General features: G+C 42.6%; 2 protein-coding genes across 3 annotated transcripts in view; one reads left to right on the top strand and one right to left on the bottom strand.

The window, feature by feature from the left end:
- Positions 1 to 17,406, top strand: part of ZNF277 (zinc finger protein 277) — a 103,208-nt gene extending 85,802 nt beyond the window's left edge. Inside the window, exons 8-12 of one of the 2 annotated variants that reach the window (XM_040411056.1) lie at positions 4,060 to 4,127; positions 4,267 to 4,363; positions 5,318 to 5,360; positions 6,490 to 6,664; positions 16,295 to 17,406. In XM_040411056.1, coding sequence (XP_040266990.1) covers positions 4,060 to 4,127; positions 4,267 to 4,363; positions 5,318 to 5,360; positions 6,490 to 6,664; positions 16,295 to 16,481 — 570 coding nt within the window. In that variant the 3' untranslated portion in view covers positions 16,482 to 17,406. The remainder of the gene's footprint in view (positions 1 to 4,059; positions 4,128 to 4,266; positions 4,364 to 5,317; positions 5,361 to 6,489; positions 6,665 to 16,294) is intronic. The other variant, XM_040411064.1, reaches the window with a different exon arrangement.
- A 680-nt stretch (positions 17,407 to 18,086) lies between these two features.
- LOC120981506 (kinesin-like protein KIN-14R) overlaps positions 18,087 to 21,321 on the bottom strand; it is a 101,835-nt gene continuing 98,600 nt past the window's right edge. Inside the window, exons 12-13 of the mRNA XM_040411046.1 lie at positions 20,541 to 20,636; positions 18,087 to 18,241 (exon numbers count right to left, since the gene is read on the bottom strand). Coding sequence (XP_040266980.1) covers positions 18,101 to 18,241; positions 20,541 to 20,636 — 237 coding nt within the window. The 3' untranslated portion in view covers positions 18,087 to 18,100. The remainder of the gene's footprint in view (positions 18,242 to 20,540; positions 20,637 to 21,321) is intronic.

The raw sequence follows: 21,321 nt of genomic DNA on the forward strand, positions 1-21,321 counted from the left end.
GGCTGGGTTTGCCACAATGCTCCCCCAGAACCAAGCCGGCATACCCAGTTTGATCCTAACGGATCGGCTTGGGGATGTCCGGAGGAGTACTCAGAGTGGTTAGGTGGTGCTGTGGTGCGAGCCTGTTGCCGTGTCTCAACCGGATAAGCTTCATGGCTGATGGACTGGGGAACAAAAGCTGAAGTCAGCTCCCCCAGGTCGTTGCCCAAAATAACGTCTGCGGGTAAGTCCTGCATCAGGCCCACCTCCACATTCCCATTCCCCGCTCCCCAATTCAGGTGGACTTTGGCCGTGGGGATCTTGTAGATCGCTCCCCCTGCTACATGCACTGCTACACCCTCCCCCGTGAGGTTGCCTTTGGGTACTAGGTGGTTGCGGACCAGCGTTATAGTAGCCCCAGAGTCTCGTAACCCCTGTACCTTTCTCCCCTCCACCTGTACCTCTTGTCGGTGCCCTTGGCGGTTGTCAGAGGCGGCTTGGATAGGGTTCACCTCATGTAGTGTGCCCAGGGGCTCCTCGGTGAAAGCTAGGACCTCGGGTACTCTGTAGGGTTCCGCTTGGGCACAATGAACCGCTGCCCAGTTGTTGGGTACCGGGGGGTTCCAGCTGGGCCGTGGTCGGTTGCGGGGACAGTCCCGCTGCATATGTCCCTGTTGGTTACAGGTGTGGCATCGTATCGGGGGGCGAGCTTGATACCTGGGGGTGTAGGTGTTATTTCTTACCCCCGGGCGTGCTGGAACGGCTGTGTTTACGGTTGGTACTGGTGTGGTAGATCCATAGGTTGGTTTCGATTGAGTGCGCTGTTCCCTCCTGGTATCCTGGAACTCATCTGCTAGCTTGGCTGCGTCTTGTAGGGTGCGTGGCTTCCGATCCCGCACCCAATTCTGCAGGTGCGCGGGTATCCCGTCAAAGAACTGCTCCATTACCATGAGTTGGAACAGGTCTTCCAGGGTGTTAACTTGGGTGGCCTCCAACCACCCCTTTGCCGCTCGTTGTAGGCGGTGTGCCCATTCTGTGTGAGTGTCTCTGGCGAGCTTTTTAATGTCTCTGAACTTTAGTCGGTAGGCCTCGGAGGTAATCGCATACCTAGCTAAAATGGCCTGTTTTACCTTGGCATAGTTTGTACTGTCCTCGTCAGGTACGGCACGATATGCCTCTGCGGCGCGACCAGATAGTCTCCCTGCCAGTAGGGGTACCCGATCCTCCGCACTGATATTGTTGTGCAACTGGCATAACCATTCAAAATCCTGCAGGTAGTCATCTACCTCACCTTCCGCTTCCGAATAGCTCTTAAAAGCTTGGTAGGGAATTTTAGCTTTCCCTGGCAGGATGTTAACAGGCGTCATGGCTCTTTCTCCAGTCTGCTGGTTCATCTGCGACCTCCGAAGCATGATGTATTCCTGCACATCTCCAAAAACTCGGTCAGCCATCTGGTCATATAGCGCTGGTGGAAGTAGAGCCATCCTGCTCCTGTATTCCTTCTCAAATTATGTTGGCTCCTCCTCCCTTGGAGGTGCTGCAGCAGCCGCGGCTCTGTCTCCTTCCATTAGCTCTGCGATTAATATAACCTTTGTCTTGTTGCTGGCTACTGTTCCCCTTGCCTCCAGTAACTCTTTCAAAGTACTTCGTTTCAAAAGTGCATAATTCATGCCCATTCACCGGCCGTTCGTGAGTTTCCACATGTTCCCGGGTTCAGTTTTCAACCGAATGAGTAAACTCACGAATTGCTGCTTCCTTTCTTCTATTCGCTAGAATTCTGCCGAAAGTTGCTTTGCTGGGTAGTCGAAATCCCGTTGCTTGCCACCAATTGTAGCGGAGGGGTAGCACGATCCACAAGGTCTCCGCTGGTAGACAGGAAAAGCAGGCAATGATCCAAATAGGCCGGTACAGCATACAATAAATCCTCCCCCAAGAATGAGACGACACTTCACTTTGAGGGTTAAAACAGGAACTGACTGTACTTCACGTACAGCCTCTTTTATTCACAACCAAAAAACATAGTACTGCCCACAGGCGTTTGAAATACAACCAATCAATATATTACAACACATCCCCACAAAATCCTCCCCTCTGTCCGTGATAGAATTACCTCACACTGGGTTGATGCAATCATCACAGACAGACGAATACACAATATCCTCTGTCCTGGAGACAAGCGAGAAGTAATTCAATTATCTCTCAGGACAAAGGACATCGCCAATACACACAGAGAGACAACAAGACAGGAATCCCCACCCAAACACACAATGTCACACCCTCCCAGCAAACACAGACATTAACATATCCCAGATAGCTGAAGTCTGAGGGCATATCATTAGGTGAATGCCGCTCAGAATACACAAATACAATACAATTAGCTATCTGGGTCCCCTCACATAACAACATACAATTGCATGAATGCTGGCGGTTTTCATGCAGCCAGCATAGGAACGTTACAGCCCACCTGAACCATATTACACAAAACATATATACGCTTGGTTCTTTAAAGTGGCATACACATATGCAATAACATCGTACATACAGGAATGACAATATACAGTGGCTGGGTTTGCCACAGACATTTTTTTGGGTCTTCCACTTGACTTTTTTGTTCCATAACCCTCAGGATCATTTAAGAAATTCCAAATGACTGTCTTACTGCGTCCCACCTCAGCAGCGATGGCGCGCTGTGAGAGACCCTGCTTATGCAGTTCAACAACCCGACCACGTTCAAAAAGGGAGAGTTTTTTTGCCTTTGCCATCACAACGTGTGACTACCTGACAGAAAATGACAATGAATCCACATCTTTGCACAGATTTGGCCTTTTAAAGGCATGTGGTCCTAAACTTTTGATCAGCTGAAAAACAGCCTGTTTCATTTTATTTGTTGTTTTCATTAAATTGAATGCTCAAAAAATGTTTTGTCTCACTCCCATTTCTTCTTGTTGCATGTTAAAGCTCTACTTGGAACCTTGTTAAGATCCAGCCATGCTAAATATGACTTTTTGCCATTTTTCAAGTGGTCTTAAACTTTTGATCAGGACTGTATATTGTGCTTGTGAATAAATATGTAGTAATATGTAGATTAGCTTTCTGAGCAGATCTCAGTGTGGCGAAGCTATAATACAGAGTATATGATATGTAGATGATAGGACATAGTCCCTCAGCCTGCTGTCTAGCCCTGTCAATCAAGGGGAGGGGGAGTGTGCAGAGCACAAGGAGCCTTACAAAGCAGTGCTCGGAGGATTCAGGCTATTTAGCATACAGACAAAAGAAAGGTATCATTTTAATCAGCATGATGAGCCCTACCAGCCAGTATTTCTGGTTTAATAGGGTTGATCCTGGTGACAGAGTGCTTTAATTATCTTCAAGTTGATTTTGACTCCTGGCAATAAAGTAAATGGAATGTCTTGTCTTTTGGTTAATTTCCCTCAGACAACTAGATGCTTTCAAAATATTCTTGTTGTAGTGCCGGGAATTCTTCAGTGTTTTTTCAGGCACACATTCATACAGGTAACTGTGTCTGGTACTGCAGCTGTACCCCATACATAACATAAGCCAGCAAAAGTTTTCCCTGGAAAATCCTTTACAGGGATTGTGCAGTGTCGGGATATTGATGACTTCTCCTCAGCATAGGTTATCAATATCAGATCGGCGGGGGATCCAACTCCCAACACCCATGCCGATCAGCTGTTTGAATGGGTTGCGGTGCTTGTCCTCTTCACTTTTTACCTGGATGCTGTCTAGATTATAGCGTTGGTGCTGTGTAATTATAACTTGTACCATTCAAGTAAATGAGGCTAGCAGTTGTAATTACACTGCACCGCCACTACAAGCTAGGGGGCGTGCAGTAAACATTGAAGAGGATACGAACACCACAACCCCTTCCAACGGCTGATCTGCATCAGTGTCGGGAGTCAGATCACCACCTACCTGAGGATAGGTCATCAATATCCTTACAGTGCACAATCTCTTTAATACAATTTTGCTAGCTGTATGTGATATTTGCTGGAAATATACAAAACGCTTAGAATGATGGTATTTTACATGTATATAGTAACAGGTTTTCCTCTCTTTTAGGAATTAGGTAAGACTTGGGAGGAAGTACAGTCTGAAGATGATCGGGAATTAGCAGACAGCAATGACGAGTATGATTGCATTTATTATTTATCTCTTTGAATTGGTTAAAACATGTTAATAAACGGTGTGTAGATATATATTTTTAATTATAAAATTCTACATGTATTTCCAGTGTATTCTGAAAGTTAGTATATATTCTGTTCTCAGGGACTGGTCTGACTGGGAAGAGCACCCTATGTCTGCATTTTGTCTGTTTTGTGATACACAGGCGGACACCACTGAGAAACTTCTCTTGCACATGAAGGTATGGTGTCTATGTCTCATCACACCTCCATCACTTAGGACTGGGCTAGTGACATAAACCCTACCAGTGAAGTGACTGTCATCGCACATGTTGAAAACCCTGATTACGTATCACGCACTGGTGCCAGTTATACATATTCCTATATGTGGCCCATCTATATGTGATTGTGACTTTTTAAATATAGATGTCAGGGAGGGGGCGGGTATATTTATCTTCATTTATGTCGGACGGTAAATGAAGACAAATTTACGGCAACTGCGATTTCTGTTTAGGCGCACAAGCTGCCAGAGGATGCACCTAACATATGAGGAGGCCTGCACTTCATCATAAATGAGGTGCTTCTTCTGGCAGAGCAGGGGATATCACAGACCGTCTTAAAACATTGGCCTATGATTAATTTGCCATATTCTTACCACCGGCACATACAGACCAAATCTGTCTTATACAAGATAGCATCACATAATAAGATAATCAGTCTGATGTACCCATATGTGGCAACATCTCTGGGATTGCCCATAGGACAGTTTCATGAGACTATACTAGGTTAGGTCTGCTGCTACTGGTAACTTTGCATTCTGTTCCAAGGGGTTGTCTAGCTTTAGCCACAGGGTCTGTTTGTATACCACAAAGCATACCATTCCTATGAAGTGGTGGCTGAGCCTCACATGAATGGGGATGAGCAGCAGACCAGGCATGGTCCATGTACAAGCTTCTGGGGGAAAAAAAGCTGATGTTTTTAGATCCTGTACAACTTCTTTAAATGATGACTAACAAATAGACGGGTCTACTTTTGGTGCCCATGGGTTTAATTGCACTAACATGTGCTTCCAACCTGACCTGACATTGGACATGGATTTGATTATCAATGCCCACTGTCAGATTGGCAGAAGATAGTAATTGAAGCTGCCACAGAGAATTATGGCTTAAGAATTTTAGTTTTTTTTCTCTGTTTAGGATTGTCACTACTTTGATCTTCACAAAATAAAAACAGACTTGGGTAAGTAAAGTAAAAAATTCCCTGGGTTAAATGAATGTATTTTCAATGTATTTTGCATGTTTTTGTAGATATATAGGTAGTACTAGTAAACGTAGGGTAAAAGAGGTTGTCCTATGAAAAATACTCTACAGTTTTCACACCAGCACCTGGATCTAAATACTTTTTTTTTTTCTTATTTCTTTGTCCTGCTCACTGAGATGGCTGCACATGCTCAGTTTCATCCTTCATCCTGCCTCCTGAGTTGTGACAAGGAGGGCACGGACACGCCCCCTTAGCTGCACAAGGCATTTTATGGCTAAAATTACTTTTTTTTTGCTAAAAGTCTGCATTAAAGGTGCACATGGGAGTTACCAGTTGGGGGGTGTCCCTGAATAGTCTAACGCCGCAGCACTGATTGGATTGTGTCATACTCTGCAAGGACACCCTCTCCCCCACACCCCTCCCCTTCTAGAAGGAATAATAGAGGAATGACACAACATAGAGCCATAAGAATAGATGCTTCAGATTTGTTATTACATGATGAATGCAGGTAGTTTCTAAAACAGACATGTCAGCAGAGGTGACAGGTCCTCTCTAAACCCGGACAACCCCTTTAAATATGTCCATCTGCTGCATCGTAATGGAAACCAAGGCCCATGAGTGACAATGACGAATTGTGAAACGCACAGGGTGAGAAACGCTGGAGCTGCATATTTATACCCCAGCACTTCTGGGCTCCCAACTGTTGATTTTGGATGGCCAGCCAAGTACGAATTTTTGTGCAGTTACAGAGGAGACGATGGAAATGGTCTTTACATTGGTCCCAGTCTCAGATCTAGATATTTTCTAGATCCTAGTACTAGAACATATTTCATAGATATAGCGAGCACAAGCCCACAGAAAATCAATACATATTTAAAGCAGAGTCTAAAGGAAAGAAAGAAAATTGCTGTAGTTCAAGTATAACGGACATGTACGGGAGAATTCAAGGAGAACTGAAAAACCTGACAACTTGTACTAAATGCAATGTGATGAATGCATTCAATTTACATTGATATCACTTGTGACTGCTCTTGATATGCTTACCTGACTTCTAGCAATACAAGCGCTGTTTTCACTGACTTGTATTGTATTGTTTTCTGCTTGACAGGACTGAAGTTTTATCAGCAAGTCAAATTAGTGAATTTTATTAGAAGGCAAATCCATCAGTGTCGATGTCATGGCTGTCAAGAGAAGTTTCAGTCAAAAACGGAATTAATAGCTCACATGGAAAAAGACAACCATATAGGCATTCCTCCAGAGAGATCATTGTGGGATCAACCTCAGTAAGTATTAAAGCGGCTCTGTCACCAGGATCAACCCTATTAAACCAGACATACTGCCTGGTAGGGCTCATCATGCTGATTAAAACTATACCTGTCTTTTGTCTGTACAATAAATAGCTGCAGAGATACCAGTTTTTATTCATATGCATATAAGCAATTGGAGCACCAGGAGGCGGGGCTGATACATCTGAGCACTGCTATGTAACACCCCCTGTGCACACTCCCCTCCTCTTGATTGACAGGGCTAGACATCAGGCTGAGGGCAGAGCTGTGTCCTAGCATCTACATATCATTAGCCTTACCACATTGAGATATGCTAAGAAAGCTAATCTGCATATTACTGCTTTACTCACAGGCAGAATGTATGATCATGAGGACACCAGTGATATGTGTTAGCTTGTAAGCATAGAAAAAAACTATATCTCTATGTGGTGATGCTATAGCTTAGTGGTATAGTGGTTCGCCCTGTTTGTTATTTTTTTTTTCTCTTATTCAAAACCATATTAAAAGGCTATACAATAATAATAATAATAATAAAGGCCTTACTATATTGAGAATAGTGTTTTGTTTTTTGCTAAAACCTATTACCTGTTTATTCACAGACACAATATATGATTATAAAGAAACCAGTAATATTTATTAGCTTTCTAAAAAAAAAAAACATTATTCTTAATATAATAAGGACATAGACTTTTTAAGAAAAGTCTTTCTTAAAAAAAATTCTGAAGAAAAAAATGTTGATGTCTCTCCCAAGATTCAAACCTGGGATCTCTACATGCAAAACCAACTAACCACCAAGCTATACACATTACCACATAAAGATGTAGATCTTTTCTATGCTTATAAGCTATCACTCATTACTGGTGTCTGTATAATCATATATTGTGCTTGTGAATAAAGCAGTAAGATGTAGATTAGCTTTCTGAGCAGATCTCAGTGTGGTGAAGCTATAATACATAGAGTCCAAAACAATGATAGAAATGGCTGCAGCTCTCACCTCTGACTTTAATCCACGAAGCACGGAAAAAAGGCCAGAACTGGGCCTAATAGAATATCCAATAGAAAGAGAGAATCCAGCTTGATGAAGGGCTGGATTCTGTAGCCCGAAACATGTTACTACACCTTTTTCTGTGATTTTGGTGGATTTTATATGATGAGCCAATAAAGAACAATTTTTTACTCCACAAGAAGCTGGATTCTCTCTTTCTATAGTACATAGAGTATATGATATATACATGCTAGCACATGACACAGCTCTGCTCTCAGTATGCCTAGCCCTGTCAATCAAGCGGAGGGGGGGAGTGTGCAGAGCACAGGGGGTGTTACACAGTAGTGCTCAAATGATTCAGCACTGCCTCCGAGTGCTCGAAATTCTCATTTGCATATGAATAAAAATGCTGATATCTTTGCAGCTGTTTATCGTACAGACAAAAGAAAGGTATAAAGTCTTAACACCTTCAGGACCCTGGGATTTTCCATTTTTGCGTTTTCGTTTTTCACTCCCTGCTTTCCCATAGTCCTAACTTTTTTTATTTTTCCATTTTGCGGGACAGGTTGTACTTTCTAATGGCACCATTTACAGTTGCATACCATGTAGTAGAGAGCGGGGGAAAAAAATCCAAATGGGGTAGAATTGGGAAAAAAACGCAATTCTAATAAAGTTTTTTTTTTTTTTTTACAATGTACACTATGCGGTAAAATTGACCTGTTATCTTCATTCTCCAGGTCAGTACGGTTCCAACGATACCACAATTGAATAATTTGTCTTGCGTTTTAATACTGAAAAAAAATTAAAACCTTTTTTTCCTAACCATATTCTATAACTTTTTTTGTAGCTATGTGTACAGGGCTGTGTGAGGGCTAATTTTTTCAGGACGATCTGTTCTTTTCAGTGATACAAATTTTAAGTGTGTGCAACTTTTTGATCACTTTTTATAAAAAAAATTATTGGGTAGTTGAAGTGACAAAAAATGGCAAATTGGCTGTTTTAAATTTTTTTTCCCGCTACGCCATTTGCCGTATGCCATTAATATTGTTATATTTTAATAGTATGGGCATTTTCGCACGTGGCGATGCCCATGATGTTTATTTTTTTCTATTGGTTAAGTATTTGTATTTTAAGGAAAGGGGGATGACTTGAACTTTTATTTTATTTTTATTTTTTTATATATTTGTAAAAACTTATTTTGACAATTTTTTTAAACTTTTTTTAAGTCGCCTTGGGTGACGATAACTGGCAATCATTCGATGGCCCATAGTATTCAGTGATGGCTAAATAGCCATCATTGAAGACTTCAATTGCACTATATCAATACAAGGCTGCCACGTAGCGGCCTGAATTAATATATACATCTAATTGACTCGGAAGCCAGCTTGGGGCTTCGGTCAATTAGATCGTAGTAACAGGTCCCCCGATCTCAGCCGGGGAACGCTGTTACCGAACCGGAAGCGCGCGACTTCCGGTTCCGGTCTGTGCAGATGCCGTGGTCACATTTGACCACGGCATCTGAAAGGTAATGGCTGATCGCATACATGTGCCACACGCTCGCCATGTTTAGGGATCGGACCCATGACGTACAGCTACGTCATGGGTCCTTAAGGGGTTAATCAGCATGATGAGCCCTACCAGCGCTTCCTATTGGTCTCAAACCTCCATTGCAGATCATGTAAAAAATTCTGAACAATATTTAGCGCAGCATGTATTTTGTGTTGTTGCCAGCTGATGGACTCCATTATGGTCAATGGAACATGCTGCTGATCTGTTGCTTCCATTATTTTTGCTGTTCTGCTCTTATAGCTCAGTAGAACAACTGAAATATTAGCGCCAATGTGAACAAAGCTTCGATCCACCATGATATATATTTTTTCTACAGGATCATTATCAGATTTTTATGATTTTTCTATTATTCAGATTGATGGAAATGTATTCAATGGATTTTTGTTGTTGTTTCCAACAAAGAGGGGGGGAAATCATGGTTTCAATGGCTTATTGTTCAACCAGAAATTACAATTTCATTGGAAAATTTGGCTTCTGTCACCAGGAAATTCACTGTTAAACAAGACTCAATGCTTGTAGGGTTAGCCCAGCTGAATGTATTAATACCTTTCTCACATTGCTTCCTTCTAGAGAAAAATACTTTTAATTAATATGCAAATGAGCAGTTAAGTGCACCCAGGGCAAGCACAAGCCACACTGTGCACCTTGCTCCTCCTGATTCCTCTCCCAAGCCCTCCCTCTCTTTCTTGTTAGAGCCAGTGTCCAACATAGTGATCTCTCCTGTCCCTGTCAACCAAGAAGGAGATGTAAGGGATTGCAGAGGAAGCAGGAGGAGCAAGGGTGCACAGAGTGGTTTAGGTCTGCCCTGGGTGCACTTAATTGCCTATTTGCATATAGAGTAAAAGTACTTTCCATTTCGTCCACCATGATGGCTCTACTATGAGATTGACCCTTGACCTCTGTAGGGGCAGGAACACACAGAGTTTAAAAGGCCACCACCCACTCTCACCCTCAGTGTTTCCTGTCCCTACGGGGTCAACTACACAGAGAGCCCTCCTGATGGAGGTGAAGAAAGTTTTATTGTTTTTAAAAGTACCTGAGGATTTGGTCCTCTTCCCCTGCCCTCCTGCGGTCCGGTCCAAAGCTGGGCAGGGGATACATATGGAGCCAATCTCGTTCCTGCCGCAGGAGCCTGTATGCCTCCCATAGTGTCGGTCCCCCTTCCCTACATTCAGGAAGCTGACCGCACGAAAGCAGAAGCATGCTGCACGCCGACTCCAAAGGAAGCCTCAGCATTACACTCTGCTCTCGGCCGGAGGCGGAAGGGGCGGAGCTTGGATCGGGCGCACTGTGATGACGTCAGACGCCGGGCTGACTATTTGAGGCGGCAGTTTCAAACATGCAGTGGCACACACCGATCTTCCTCCTGGAGCATACACACACAGATGTCTGCTCCTGAAGCCCCGGACGCCTCTGCAGCCCAGATGGAATCTGAAGCCCCCTCGGCTACTCCAACAGTGAGTTCCCCTGTGGGGAAAGGACAAATGATGTATCATTTTTTTTACTTATTATGTTATTTGTCTATTGATACCTGGCTGCTCCTCTCTTATAGGGAGTTAAAGAGCCCAGAACAAGATCTAAAGTTCAGAGATGTGCGACTTATAGCAAGAGGCTTCCTGAGAATTATAAAAAGAAGCTCTGCCAAGGTTGCCTAAATGATCTTATAAAAGAGGAGCAACCGTCCATTTTGTCCGTGGTCAAATCGCTTATTCAAAACGAAAATTAGTCTTCTCTGGCCTCCCTCAAATCAATCCCGCCTACACCTCCGGCGAAAAAACCTAGATTATCGGTCCCATCCTCCTCTGTTTCAGAGGATATGGACGAGGAGGCCTCCACCTCTAGACAGAAGGTTGATCTTGACGTTCTATCAGAGGGTGAAATCATGGATGATAGTAAAAAATACTTATTTTTTTCCGAAGATATGGAGGAGCTATTGGGAGCTGTTAGAGCAACCATGGGGATTGAGGAGGTGAAAAAAAACAAGATCCGTCTTAGATGAAATGTTTGGGGGACTCAGAGCCTGGTCTCAGGCTCACACCAGGGTTGTCCAGTCGTGGATCCTGAGAAATTGGGACAAGAGACAGTGCTCCCTAGAAAAAAGAATCCCCATTCCAAATCACGTAAAATCTTATTTAAACTGGTGGACGAAAGGGAGTAACCTGCTAAAAGGGATACCCTGGGTAAAAAATCCAGAGATACAAATAAACACGGATGCAAGCGGTACAGGATGGGGAGCAAAAATAGGCTCGCTAAATTACCAGGGCACTTGGTCAGGTGCCATGACAAAATGTTCATCAAATCACAGAGAACTGAGGGCAATCTGGGAGGTGCTGAAGGTGTCACAGGACAAGGTCTCCGGAAAACACCTGAAAATATTTTCAGAAAATGTAACAGCTGTCGCATACATGAAACATCAAGGGGGCACAAGATCAACAAGCTTAAAAGAATTGGCAGAAAAAATATTTTCCTGGGCCGAAAAAAATGTTCTTTCCATCACAGCTATCCATTTAAAGGGTACAGAAAACATACAGGCGGATTTCCTCAGCAGGATAACCATAGATCCAGGAGAATGGGCCCTAAACTCAGACGTATTCGAACAGATCACCAGGAGATGGGGGGCCCCCCAGATAGACCTGTTTGCATCAAGGAAAAACGCAAATGTCCATCCCTTCTGCTCCCTAAACCCAAGGGACAACCCTTGGGCGACAGATGCATTCTCAATCAGGTGGACTTGGGATCTAGCCTACGCCTTTCCCCCTTGGCCATTAATACCCAGAGTGCTGCAGAAAATAAGGTCGGACCCAGTAACAGTAATACTGGTTGTCCCATACTGGACAAAAATAAATTGGTTCCCAGTACTAAAAGAGCTAGCTCTGGAAGAACCCTGGAAAATCCCCCTACAGGAGAACATTATTTCTCAGGGCCCAATTCTTCACCAGAATCCAGGTCTGTTCAAATTATCAGCCTGGATCCTGAACGCGAGGTCCTAAAAAGCAGGGGGCTATCGGAAAAGGTTATAAATACCCTTAAATCTAGCAGGAAAGAAGTCACCTCTGCAATATATCTTAAAATATGGAAGAGATATTGTAGTTGGCTGGGCCAGACTCCTCCGGTAAACTCTTCCCCAAATATTGAAAAAGTTCTAGACTTTCTCCAACGAGGGTTAGATCTGGACCTCAGACCAAGTACTCTCAAAGTACAGGTCTCGGCCTTGGGGGCCTGCTATGATACGGACCTAGCCAGTCATAGGTGGATAAGGAGGTTTATAAGAGCAGCCTCCAGGTTGAGGCCATCCCTAACCCCTAGGACGCCCCAATGGGATTTAAACTTGGTCCTGAGAAGTCTTACAGGTTCACCTTTTTCTCCTATCCAGGATATCTCACTAAAACACCTATCATTAAAAGCAGCTTTCCTAGTGGCAATTACTTCAGCCAGACGACTGGGCGAAATCCAGGCACTGTCCTGCAGGGAACCATACCTTACTATTTTCCCAGACAGAATAGTTTTACGCTTGGATCCAGGTTTCCTCCCGAAAGTGGTGTCGGACTTTGACAGAGACCAGGAGATTATTCTTCCATCCTTTCCCAAAGACTGTCCATCACAAGATCAGTTCCAGCTCCTGGATGTTCGGGATACTATCATACAGTACCTAGATTCAACAAAGGAATTTAGGAGGGATGATCATCTTTTCGTTCAATATGCAGGTCCAAACAAGGGGGAAAAGGCATCCAAAGCCACCATTGGAGGATGGATCAGATCTACTATTATTTGTTGCTATCAGAAGTCTGGTCTAAACAGCCCCACAAATATAAAAGCTCACTCTACAAGAGCTATGGCTTCTTCGTGGGCAGAAAGAGGAGGTGTCTCCTTAGACAAGATTTGTAGAGCGGCCACCTGGTCGAGTATAAATACCTTTATCAAACATTACCGAATTAATGTGTCGGCTTCTGCGGACTTAACCTGCGGACTAATCTGGTAGTTCTCATAGTAGAGCCGTCATGGTAGACGAAATGGAAAAACCGTAATTAGACTTACCGGTAATTCTGTTTCCTTGAGTCCACCATGACGGCCCAGATTTTCCCCCCCTGAGATTTAAGGAGGGGTTGAGTATGAATTAATACTCAGAGATAAAAAATAAAAATAATATATATATAGGTATATATTGCCTAGGTTAAGGCTGCACCCACTTGGTAATTTGGAAAGCACTGAGGGTGAGAGTGGGTGGTGGCCTTTTAAACTCTGTGTGTTCCTGCCCCTACAGAGGTCAAGGGTCACTCTCATAGTAGAGCCATCATGGTGGACTCAAGGAAACAGAATTACCGGTAAGTCTAATTATGTTTTTTTTCTCCAGAATGAAGCAATGGATCGCTAAGTGAAAGGTATCATTACATTCAGCTGAGCTAGCCCAACAAGGCACTGTGCCTGGTTTAACACTGAATCTTCCAGTGGCAGGATCTCTTTAATCCCAGGCAGAAGTCCGCTACAAACTGCGGAACTCAGGAAACGTGGGGCTGGACTGAGCATATGTGTATTAAGCGCTCAATTCTAGGCAGATGCTTCCCCATATCCCCGGAGCCTGCCTGAGAATGAGCAAAGTATAGCTGATAAATTCCTCTCTTGTAGTTAAATAGGGCTCCTAGGACCATGCAGGTGCAGCTCTCTGTATAGAGTGTACTTTACTATAGAGTAAAGGAATGTAAACTATAGTCAGTAGCCTGAAGACAGCTATCCTGTGATAAACTGGCTGGGGAGAAGACCACGAGAGGCACTGCCTACTCCCAGATAATTGTAATACTGTGCCATACAGAAAACTAGTGCCTTTAGTGCATGTTAGAATTGTATTCATTTTCATAAAATAAGTTTAATTTCTACCTATTAAAGGGAATCTGTCACCAGATTTAACCCTCTCCTGGTTAAGCATTCGGCGCAGATGCGGTGAGGGAAAGAGGCTCACAGGCTGCTAGCTTCCTCACCGCCTGCCCCGAATACTGAACGGCACAAGATTTTACCAGAGCACAGGGCTGGCAGACAGATACGAGCGCTGCCTGGCCCTGTCCATCAGGAATTAGAGGGAGGTGACAAAGGTGGAAGAACGGAGCCTCTAGGAACAGGAACAATGCCCCCCTGCTCCTAGAGAATAATTAGCATATTATAAAAGTTATATTTCTGCAGTAACGGGGGCATAGATAAAAGTAGGAATAGGCTAGTTAGGTTCAGCTAAAATTAGCACATTGCTAATGTCAGCTAGTTTAACTGGGTTAAATCTGGTGACATAAAACCGTTTAAGGCTCTCTTCTCACCTGTTAAACTTTCCCTTTTTCTGCTTAATCATAGGAGCAGAAAAACAAAAAATTTACTGGATCCTATGACAGATGCCAATGGCACACAACAGACCCCATTGACTAATTAATGGTTCAGTCAGGTTTCCATCATGCTGTCCATCACACTGACGGGAAGAACAGTGCGGCCGGCTTATTATTTTTCCTAATAAATATGCTCCTAATGGATCCTCTGGTGGAAATATAAAAAGAGCCTGAGTAACATTTCCCTAGGATAAAAACCACAGAAACAATGATAAATACATTAGGCCTCTTACAGACACCGATCTGCATGCGGACAAAACACGGATGTCATCCATGCGCTGTTCACATTCGTAAAATTACGTTTTCTGGACAAGAATAGCCAGTTCTAGTAAAAAAAAAAAATACGGCATGCACACGGTCATATTTTCGGTTGTGTGAATCTTATTCTAACTCTGTATTAGTGACAATTGCTTCTGGGAATGTTACGTGACATCCAGGAGAATATTTCAGTTTTCGGGAATCTTAAGTCAACCCCTGTCAATAATAACAGCCATATTGGATGTCTTTCAGTTTTGTCATGATCAGATTTAAATGGTTTATGTCATCAAAAAAAGCACAATAGATTTTTATATGAATTGAAAATAATGAGACTTCCTAGTCTATACCTTTTTAAGTTTCCTAGTGCCTGATCTCTGAATTGTTGCTGTTCAATTTTCCCAGTAGCTTCAATTTATTATACTGTCATGTGACCTCCGCTCTTATGAACATGTTCTTTATCATAAAGGTGAAATAATGGATGTCCATGCACAGTTGGGTTAGGTTGACATCTGTAGTAAAATTCTGTTTTCTGCTCTGGTACAGAAAATAGAATTGCCAGATCGAACATATGCAGGACACCAATGGCGCCTTAGAATCCCATTGACTTGCTGTAACTGGGTAAAATACTGCTGCATTTTTATTTATTTTTGGTCAAAATTTGTGAATCAAGTCTAAGATTTGATGTACTCTGGAATCATGGCTTCCATTTTTACAGATGTCATAACAGATTTGTTATATTTCCTTTTTGACTGGATCCTTATGACTTACAATGGGCCAGTCGGGTTTTATTAGTTTTATATAGTGCAACATGTTAAACCATTCCAGTGGTCAGAGAGCAAGTATTGCACAACAGCTTTCTCATTATCCTGCGTGGATTTTTTTTAATTTTTATAAAGCATGAGACAGGGGTATAAAATATCCGCTCCGAAATCCTGGTAGAATCTGAACGTGTGAACATGGCTCGTTAGTGCTAGCATGTCAACCCCAGAGCAAACACAATATTAAGAAGAGAAAAATAAAACAAGGTAATGGATATATTTAGAAAATTATATTATTTACAATAACCAAAAAATCTAAAACTCATTTTTCAATTACAGCTTGAAATAATACTAATTTGAAAGTGCACTGGAAAGTTTTATAGCTTTTCACTATCTATACACAGACTAGGAATGCCATTTTTTCTTATTCTGACATTAGTTTAACGCTCTTATAATCAGAAACGCTCCCGGTCATGAAGTGTTACGTGGTGGCCAGTCATATAAATGACCATCCATGTACGGTAATTAAAAGTAGGGATGAGCGAACTTCTGTTTTCAAGTTCGGCGTACGAGGTTCGGGTTATCTTAGAATTCTGTTAAGGATTCCACTACCACGGACCAGAAGTTATGGTCTGAGTGACAATAAGACACAGAGTTGTAGTTTCAGAGCCTAACATGTCCTTCTGTCGTGCAGGTACTACTTTCCCACCTATGAAAATGATTCTCTCCTGTGCACTTTATCTGACAGCGAGGAGGAGATAACTGCACAAAACCAGAATGAAGACATCCCAGTTATTGGGGAAGATCTCTCCAGCCTTGAAGCATTAAAGAAAGGCAGCATATTAAACCAGCTTGTACGTGGCAGTACCCCGAGGAACTAAATATGGAATACGATGCTGAATTCTCATCTTACTGCTTTTAGGATCTGGATATAAGAGGAACACAGTGTTAGACAATGGAACACGACGCAATTTCAAGTGTTTTACTTTGTATAGATTTCTCTTTATTCCATTTTGCACTTTCTCCTGTATCACAAAGGCTCCATGCCGTGTAGATGTCAGCCGCTTGGGCACATCACTGGGGAATACAGTTACATAGCTGTCATATTACAAGTTGCCTAATTAAACAAATGAATTCCGTCGGCTCAATACCCTTGTATCATTGCCGCACAGGCATGACCGTAGACAGATTAGCATTCTTAGCAAGAATTGACACTCATTTTCTAATGTGTCAGGTATGCTACAAGAGGGAGTACCCTGTGCACCTATGAATTAATCATCTCCCATTCATTAGAACACAAAACTAGCCCAAGCAGTGCCATTATAAGGCATTTTCTGCAGGATATGTGAAAGAAAATTACCTATTGCCCCCATCCCATAAATCCTTATGCGTTTAGATGACGAGCACAATTATAATTCTTTAAGAGGACCTATCACTGGAAATAGGGTGCCTGAAAAAATCATTAGCCCCTTAGAGGGGTTATCCCACGAATAAAAAAAAAATACCTGGAGTAATTTCCAGCGTTATTTTAACTATAACCATGCAAAAGCACTGTTCTTCAATGTCATTTTTTAGTTTCTTTACTCACCTGTATGCAGCGCTTTTCTCTTCACTTTCTGTGGGTGGGTAGAAGCTCGTAACATGACAGTCAAGTACCTGCGTTCTCTCGATGTGCGCTGCAATCGGCTATTGTTAACTCCTTCCCCACACAAGGAACCCCAATGATTTCGCTAGTAAATAGCACTATGGTATGTAACACCTCCCAATACCACTCCAGTTTCCTTCATTGTCTAGACAGAGATCTATAGCTATATATCTGCCTGTCTGTGAGATCACTAAGCTCGTACTTAGAACAGGGAGGGGAAGAGAGCAGGAAGGCTGCTGAGCATGTTAGTCCACCATTGAATGCAGGACAAGGTAGACCATAATTTAGGACAGCAGGGGGCGCTACCAGAGAGGAAAATGTAATATAATAACGCTTCATATCAAATGCCATATTCATTGCATAGTGATACTTTTCCTGGGATAACCTTTTTAAGAAATATATATTTTTTAAAATACTTATGATCAAAAAGAATGTAAAAAAGTGTGTGGGGGATTGTGGGAAACCGCTAAGCAAGGCAGGGGTATTTTGCATATTGACCGCACATCTAATACAAAGGGTTTTCTGCATTCTTTTTAATCACATGTATTTTAAAAGTATTTATTAAGGAGCTAATTATTTTTTACATTAAATTGGGACCCTACTGTATAGATCCTCCTAAAAACCATCATTGTTACATTACAGTACGTCACTGTTTCTGGAAGGGTTGAGGATTCTGCTCCTAATTTTCAATGATAGTTATTCCTGATAGTAATTAGCTTCAGCTACAAATACTGCTTGATCCTGAAAATTGTCTGAGAATCAATGCTAAGCAAATTTTTGGTTTGATTTTCCAATGTAATTCTAAAGATCTACAGAAAAAAATGTAATTATGTTTGTTTCTTTGCATTTATGCCTTCAATGACCAAGCTTAATGTTGGAAGAATGAGGAGTGGGCTTGCCAAGGGCTATTTGCTGGATGGATGAGCCGAACTGAAGTGAACTCAGTGTCTCTGCCAGGTCTTTTACATCAGGGCTAATATTCACAAAAACACATGCCTAGAAAAGAAGCAAATGTAGCAGTTAAGGGTTAATAGCACACACAACAAGCGAAACATCCTGAGACTTAAAGGGGTTCTGTATGTCCTGTATCTGCATAAGTTACTGGGTGTTGCCAACTCAAAGCCATAAGTATGAAGAAGCTAGGAGCCTAGGTCCACTATGTTTTATTCTATGTGTTATGGCTGCGTCCAGGAACATGCATACCGCTCTGTTATAATTGTGTCTGTTATAGAAATATTAATAGTTGTAATCCGCTCGCATCAAACTTTGTGTAAAGAAATAGGTAAATCTATTCCCTCAACCGCAGTCAGAGGCAGACACAGGTGTTACCATCTTGCTTGAATTCTTCTGAGCACTCCTCCTCCCCCCTGCCCAGTCTGTTTCTTTTATTTACTCACAAAAGGTTTAAAAGGGGCTGGCCCATAACAAGGATACAGGAAGTGATGACATACAGGAAGTGAGACTTGTCAAAGGACAGGGGAGGGCCTCAACGTGGCTGGACAGTGCAATGCACACACCCCATCCCTGTATAAGGAAGGATAAATCATGTCCATTGTCTGACCAGCCAGGTGGCTGCCCATCCCCCACCACTGTCAGCATGGATCCCATTCAATACTGCTCAAAGCGACCAGTATCTAGCGAAGATAATTCTACTGGTTCTTATAGGTTTGAGACCATCTGTGAGACATTGCTACGGCTATTGTCAGTATACGGTACGAGTATACCGACAAGGCAGATATGCATGTCTTAAAAGCAGATATGTATCCAGAAAGGGATAGCGAAGCCGCAGCAGAGGTATAATATGTATCTCTCGTTATGCAGACTTCACTTCTCTAATAATGTGCATAGACATTTGAAGGGAAGAAGCCCAGTGCATTGCACTTAGTGCTCACAAACCGGCAAACGCCCCCCTACACACTGAGAACACGTCTCCAAGCCCATGAGAAGGTTTTCATACTGACGGTTTTACCACTGGTCCCGATTCAACCCAAGTACCCTCTGCTAGAGCGTTCTTCGGTTAAATCGGACACAGGGAGACAGGTAACAATCTATAAAAACACACACACACATCCTAAGATAAAATGTCTGCATGATAAAATTTCCACAACATGTCTTTTACTTATATACATAAATACATGTCCACGGACATAGCCACAGCAACCGCAATAGAAAAAATGGATTCTTATTACAGACCTGTATCGATTTATTAAATGGGTTGTCCAGGATTTTCCAAGTCATGGCCTATCCTCAACATAGGCCATCAATATCTGATTGGTAGGGGTCCGACAGCTCCATCAGTCAGATGTTCTGCAGTACCTCCAGCGCCTGAACTACACAGCTCCGTCTACTGTGTAGTGGATGGAGCTGGTTACTGGTAAATGGAAGGAGCAATACAATAACCAACTCAATCCACTACACGGTTCACAGAGCTGTGTATTTCTGCAGCCATAGCCACTCTGAAACCGCTTATCACGAAGGGTGCAGACTGTCAGATATTGCTGGGCAGATATTGATGGCCTATCTTGAGAATAGGCCATCACTTGTAGAATCTGGGAAAATCGCCTTTAATTCAGCATAACCTAAAAGATCTAATAGATTGCTATGTTACTCATGATATGCTTCTAATACTGATGTTTGCTAGGGACCCTTTCAGAATTGAATAGCCTCTGTTGAACAGAAAGCTATCATCTTTTGACATTATCATCAAAAGTCAAAGTCAATACCTTCACATGTCCGTATGTGTTTTGCGGATCCGCAAAACACGGATTTCAGCAATATGCGTTCCACATTTTGCGGACCGCACATCGCCGGCTCTCTCATAGAAAATGCCTTTTCTTGTCCGGAATTGCGGACAAGAATAGGACATGTTCTATTTTTTTGCGGAATGGAAGTGCTGATCCGCAAATGCGGATGCGGACAGCACATTCCGGCCCCATTGAAAATGAATGGGTCCACACCTGTTGCGGAACGGATGCGGACCCGTTTTGCAGACGTGTGAATGGACCCTGAAGGAGTAATCTTAGATTAGCAGATCTATGGTCTATCTTTAGAATAGTGAATATTAGATTGCTGAGGGTCCAACTCTCGGTACTCTGCCAATCAGCTCTTTGATGGGTCCAAAAGGCCTTTATTGTTAAGCACAGCACTGGTCTTTTAGTAGTTTCAGTACCTGGCATTACAGTTCAGTAAAGTCCTATCCCACTAAAGTGATGTGCTGCGCTGTAGTTCCAGGCACCGCCACTACTAAATGTCCAGAGCTTGGCAAACAATGGGGTTTAGAGTGCTGATGATTTACCTTAGCTTGCCCGGTGAGAGAGGGTTGCAAGAGATGGGTAAGCTTCGAGTTCCTGTAAGGTACATGCAGTGAGTTGGTCTTTAATGCTGTAAATACCTATAAGCAATAAGAATAATACATTTTTGTTCAAGGTGTGGCATAAATGGTAGTAGAAGGGGATTGTTCTTTAAAATATGGGATGTCTGTCCTTTTTATGTGCAACATTTACAGTGATGCCACCTAAAGCCTAATGAAAGAACTATGCAGGAGATAACCTTACCCCCTGTGGACAGAGACCTCCATCTCCGTGGTAGATCTTTGGAGCTCCAGCAATGTTATAGTTGGTGTCTTGTTGATGTCTCTGATTAATGCCCTCCTTGTCTGGTCTGTTAGATTTACTGGGTGGCCTTCTATTGTGTCAGGTTTGAGTTTGTGCCATATTCTTTCCATTTTGTTAAAATTAATTTAGTGGTGCTCAGTGAGATGTCCAAAGTTTGGAATATTTTTTATAACCCAACCTTCGTGTATCATTTCTCCTGTTTGGAGAGTCCCTTGGCCTTCATGGTGCTTGCTTAGTAATTTTGCAGACTCACGGGCCTTAGAGAAGAGGTGTATTGATACATCATGTGACACTTTGCAACCGGGGACCTTAGTCATTTAATTATGTGACTTTGGAAGTTAATTAGTGTTACAGACCTTATTTTGAAGTTTCATAGCAAAGGGTGTGAATACATATGCACTTACAACTTGTTTTTGTTACATTTTACCATAAAAGTTTGGCCTATTTCTCAGGTTCATTACA

The sequence above is a fragment of the Bufo bufo genome, chromosome 1 (assembly GCF_905171765.1).
Source record: "Bufo bufo chromosome 1, aBufBuf1.1, whole genome shotgun sequence".
NCBI lineage: Eukaryota > Metazoa > Chordata > Amphibia > Anura > Bufonidae > Bufo > Bufo bufo.